The 5,764-nt window shown below is 36.7% G+C and overlaps 1 protein-coding gene across 1 annotated transcript; it reads left to right on the top strand.

The window, feature by feature from the left end:
- Positions 1 to 727: 727 nt before the first annotated feature.
- On the top strand, positions 728 to 4,962 carry LOC107571873 (carcinoembryonic antigen-related cell adhesion molecule 6-like; the record flags this gene model as incomplete). The annotated part of the gene is made up of 6 exons (XM_016258256.1): positions 728 to 803; positions 1,364 to 1,603; positions 2,049 to 2,133; positions 2,220 to 2,259; positions 4,184 to 4,374; positions 4,529 to 4,962. Coding segments are annotated over 6 exons (681 nt in total), but the record flags the coding sequence as incomplete, so codon positions are not given.
- Positions 4,963 to 5,764: the final 802 nt, after the last annotated feature.

Raw genomic sequence — 5,764 nt, 5'->3', positions numbered from 1 at the left:
CTGCACCATCAGACTGAGTCATGTGACACAGAAGGATTCACACAAGTACTATTTCAGATTCATCACTGATAAAGATAATGTGAAATGGCTTGGCAAACAAGGATTGACTCTTACTGTGACAGGTGACTTTCATGAGGTTTCTCTCTTCTTCTGTGCATTATGTTGAGTAATAATCAGTGTATGACAGCAGCACTAGATATAATGTGTGTGTTGTGTTCAGATCTTCAGGTGGAGGCTCCTGAGAGAGTGACAGAGGGAGATTCAGTGCGTCTGACATGTAAAAGCAGCTGCACTCTGACTGACAGAGCAACATTCATCTGGTACAGAAACTCACAGCCATTAACTGAGAGAAGAGACAGAAACAATCAACTCCTGCTGCAGTCAGTCAGAAGAGAGGATGCAGGCAGATACAGCTGTGCTCAACATGAACACACTTACATCTCTCCTGCTGTTCATCTCAGTGTCATGTGTGAGTGCAGATTCATTAGTATATTAATTGTTGAGTTAATGTCTGGGGAAAAGAAAAAAAAAACTTTTGTCCTCTTTAGACCCACCAAAGAACGTCTTATTGTCCATCAGTCCATGTTGTGAAATAGTGGAGGGAGATTCAGTGGCTCTGACCTGCAGCAGTGATTCAAACCCACCTGCAGAAATCAGCTGGTTTAAAGGAGGAACGCTTGTAGGATCTGGAAGAATCTACAACATCTCAAACATCAGCTCTGATCACAGTGAAGAATACAAGTGCAAGTCCAGAAATAAACTTGGAGAGAAATACTCTGATGCTGTGACTTTAAACATTACGTGTGAGTTAATGATGGTTCAGTAACTGTGACTTTAAATCCTCTAAACATGCTCTATGATGTTACATTTATTATAATACTTAATGACATCAATGTTTTTCTGTGTTAGATCCTCCAAAGAACACCTCAGTGTCCATCAGTCCGTCTGGTGAAATAGTGGAGGGAGATTCAGTGACTCTGAGCTGCAGCAGTGATTCAAACCCACCTGCAGAAATCAGCTGGTATTACCAGGTATAATAATTATATGTTGTGTTTGCTTAATTGAGACAAATTTGCATGTACAGAATTTTGTAGCTGGCACAGTGGTAACTTTTTTTCATTGTTTGTCAGGTGTAGGCCATGGGATAATACAAACATAAAGCTTGAGCTTCTATCAGACATATACGTAACTTAAGTTTTTATCATTAGTTTCCACTGTGAAACTTAACAGCAACCAAAATGCAATGGTGTGAAATAATTTTGTATCCTAAGTTGTTGATGATGATGATGATGATGATGATGACGACACTATGTTTTCTAAACAAACTGTAGTCTCAAATTTATGGTTTATTGATCTTTTTTAGACTCTCCAAAGAATGTCTCAGTGTCCATCAGTCCAACTGGTGAAAAAGAAGATTCAGTGACTCTGAGCTGCAGCAGTGATTCAAACCCACCTGCAGAAAACATCTGGTTTAAGGAGAATCAAAGCTCAGCTGTTGGATCTGGACAGAGTTTCAGTGCACTACAGAGTGGACGCTTCTACTGTGAGGCTCACAATCAACACGGATCTCAGAGATCAGATGCTGTTACTGTCACTGTTAAAGGTAGAGCAGTTAAATATTTCTGCTGAGCATGTGTTTGAAAAATTATAAATGGATGGATGGATGAATGAATGAAAGTTTTGAAGGTGTGGTTTGCAGAAGTGCTGGATGTGACAGATGATATGATGAAAGCTTAGCTCATTGATATTACTCAGGCTGTATTGACGTTGCAAGGTCAAATCACTGGACTTTCCATTCTTACAAATTGTTTATCAAGTCTACCAATGAACTGAAATTTAAATAAGACATTAATTTAATTCAAGTGTATAAAAATTGCACATTTTCATACAATTTATTTTGTCAGCCAAAGACCTGCCAGAATACACTGGCTGGCATATTATATTTTATTCACCATCGAACATTTTCTGATTTCTGCATCTAATAAATGCTGCATATATTGCTATTTGTATATACATAAGATCATACTGTAGTTTTCATTCTTTTTCAGGAGATAAAACAGTCCTGTACGCAGCTGTTGCGATCGCAGTCGGATGTGGACTTTTATTTCTTATCTGCATCATCATGTTCATAAGGTGACATCTTTAATAATGCGCGATGGTGTACTCATTAATAATTATGAATGTGTGTTTGTGTTTACATGCTTATCTCTGCACTACAGGAAGGCAACAAGTGGCGTTGCAGACGTCAGACAGAAGCAGGTCAGAACACAGAAATATCTCTGTTCCTGAAATCACAACTTCGTTATGTCGTGTTTTATAAAATATGTTTTTTTTTATTCTTTGGATCTGAATCTGAAAGAATGAGAAATCAGTGAAAATGAGCTAAAGATGTTATTGCGACAAACGGAACAGAACAGAATATTCAACATGGGAGAAATTCAACTCAAAGAAGAAATTACATAATTTTCTATGAGCAGTTTTTTTTGGATCAATCTTGATTTCTCAAAACAGTGGACAAGTCAGAGTGAATTGCTGCATGCACACGTAGAGCTGTGCACATGTAACGGACCAACAGATTTTCATGAAACAAATTACATTTCAGTTTCAGTTTGATGTCAGTATCACATCACATGTATAGAGTTTTTAAAAGACAACTCTGAAAACATATTGTTGAGGTTAAACCCAGCCTTCTTCCAATTTCCTTGTTCTGTGTTTTAAGATATTCTTTGTATTACCAGGTATAATAATTATATGTTGTGTTTGCTTAATTGAGACAAATTTGCATGTACAGAATTTTGTAGCTGGCACAGTGGTAACTTTTTTTCATTGTTTGTCAGGTGTAGGCCATGGGATAATACAAACATAAAGCTTAAGCTTCTATCAGACATATACGTAACTTAAGTTTTTATCATTAGTTTCCACTGTGAAACTTAACAGCAACCAAAATGCAATGGTGTGAAATATATATTGTATCCTAAGTTGTTGATGATGATGATGATGATGACGACACTATGTTTTCTAAACAAACTGTAGTCTCAAATTTATGGTTTATTGATCTTTTTTAGACTCTCCAAAGAATGTCTCAGTGTCCATCAGTCCAACTGGTGAAAAAGAAGATTCAGTGACTCTGAGCTGCAGCAGTGATTCAAACCCACCTGCAGAAAACATCTGGTTTAAGGAGAATCAAAGCTCAGCTGTTGGATCTGGACAGAGTTTCAGTGCACTACAGAGTGGACGCTTCTACTGTGAGGCTCACAATCAACACGGATCTCAGAGATCAGACGCTGTTGCTGTCACTGTTAAAGGTAGAGCGGTTCAATATTTCTGCTGAGCATGTGTTTGAAAAATTATAAATGGATGGATGGATGAATGAATGAAAGTTTTGAAGGTGTGGTTTGCAGAAGTGCTGGATGTGACAGATGATATGATGAAAGCTTAGCTCATTGATATTACTCAGGCTGTATTGACGTTGCAAGGTAAAATCACTGGACTTTCCATTCTTACAAATTGCTTCCAATTAATATTTATCAAGCTAGTCTACCAATGAACTGACATTTAAATAAGACATTAATTTAATTCAAGTGTATAAAAATTGCACATTTTCATACAATTTATTTTGTCAGCCAAAGACCTGCCAGAATACACTGGCTGGCATATTATATTTTTAGTCACCATCGAACATTTTCTGATTTCTGCATCTAATAAATGCTGCATATATTGCTATTTGTATATACATAAGATCATACTGTAGTTTTCATTCTTTTTCAGGAGGAGATAAAACAGTCCTGTACGCAGCTGTTGCGATCGCAGTCGGATGTGGACTTTTATTTCTTATCTGCATCATCATGTTCATAAGGTGACATCTTTAATAATGCGCGATGGTGTACTCATTAATAATTATGAATGTGTGTTTGTGTTTACATGCTTATCTCTGCACTACAGGAAGGCAAAAAGTGGAGTTGCAGACGTCAGACAGAAGCAGGTCAGAACACAGAAATATCTCTGTTCCTGAAATCACAACTTCGTTATGTCGTGTTTTATAAAATGTTTTTTTTTTATTCTTTGGATCTGAATCTGAAAGAATGAGAAATCAGTGAAAATGAGCTAAAGGGACATGCATCTCATGCAGGTGATTTTACTTCTACACTTCACTTTTCTGAAAGGTGTTGGCTTCTTTCTCCAGGTTGAACAGCCTTCCAGCTCTGAGAGGAACCACTGTGATGATGGTCTGTATGCTACAGTTTCACCCAAGAGACCCAGCGCAGATCAGACCCCGGGAAAAGCCAAAAAGATAGTGTACGCAACCTTCCAACACATCCGAAACAATGAGAGCAACGAGAATCTGAGAGTGCACCATCCTGATCCTGCTGCGAGGTGAGAAACAAAATTGGTTTGAGTCACATTTTCTTTTTATTTTGAAACGTACTAATTACGTCAGAATTGACTGACCTTTGATCGGCTCCTGCATTACTTGCGGTGGATCTTAAATGGTCATCCACACTTCATATTTGATTGTGTTGTTCCACAGATTCGATGCGATGGTGGGTAAATCAGTGATTTACAGCAGAATCAAATGATCCAGGACCTGTCACACGGATTGAAACTGAAGCTGCACTCAATCAGCTGAGTGTAAATATACTGCAGCTTTGAATCAGATGTTTAGAATAGTGATGTAAATGCATGTCAAGACACATGACATTTCTCCCTGTTAGTAGTTGAATAGGAAGTACGTACCATTACCACAAACTAAGAATGTCCATGGTGGTTATTTACATCATTGTACCTAGATGTTTTTAAGACTGTGGTTAGTGATTGGTGCGTCTGTGTGGGGAAGTTACAACCTCAACTAGCTGCATTTAAACGCCTGTCGAAACTCTTTCTGTTAATAGCATGTTTTGTAATGTTTCCAAAGATTTGCGTAATTTTCCATGAATTGCAATCTCGGTGTTACGTGTCTTAGTCACTCTTTTGTGTCTCTTTTTCATGTTTCATAAAACATGTTTGATGCTTTGCCATTATAATTGCATGCATGTTTAATATATTGGTGTATTTTAAGATTTAAATAAAGTTTATACATGTATGTTTTTGGTGATGTTCTATCGATGTCTGACATTAGAAATACATGAATTCGTTACATTTTCATATGTTGATGGTTTTGTTCTGTAGCCTACACTGTAAAAAAAATTCTGTAGTTTTTACAAAATAATTTTGGCAGCTGTGGTTGCCAGAATAATTTTGTAAAAAAATACAGAAATACAGAAAACTGTAAACACATTTAGGGCCTACAGTATAAAACTGTAATTTACAAACAAGAAAATTGTAATGTAAACCAGTAAATTCAACAATGCACACTGCTATTAAAATCTGTTTTGTACCTTTAACATACTGACAACCACCATAATAATGCAGGTGGTAAAAGAGAAAGCCACATGAAGAATCAAAGCTCATCACAAGTAGCTTCGGCACAAGCAGAAGCATATGCTAATATATAGAAGGTGCACAGAGTCATTCATGCAAACACTAAACACCATCATGGTAACACACATGATACTTAAATAATGCATTCAACTATCATTAAACAACAGAAGATGTAACAAAGCCCAAATATACATAACTAATAACAAAAACTTTTTAAAAAACATGATTATTTAAACAAAATACTTTCAAATGTGGAGTGTCATGCAGGGAATTCTGGGAATATCAGTTTACAGTTTTTGACTGTAAATTATACATTGATTCGTTATTTTCACTTCTAAAAACTCTC

Source organism: Sinocyclocheilus grahami, unplaced genomic scaffold, assembly GCF_001515645.1.
Source record: "Sinocyclocheilus grahami isolate Dianchi unplaced genomic scaffold, SAMN03320097.WGS_v1.1 scaffold1664.1, whole genome shotgun sequence".
Taxonomy (NCBI): Eukaryota; Metazoa; Chordata; class Actinopteri; order Cypriniformes; family Cyprinidae; genus Sinocyclocheilus; species Sinocyclocheilus grahami.
Note: the sequence above shows the minus strand (reverse complement) of the source record. Positions and strands in the feature narration are given on the sequence as shown.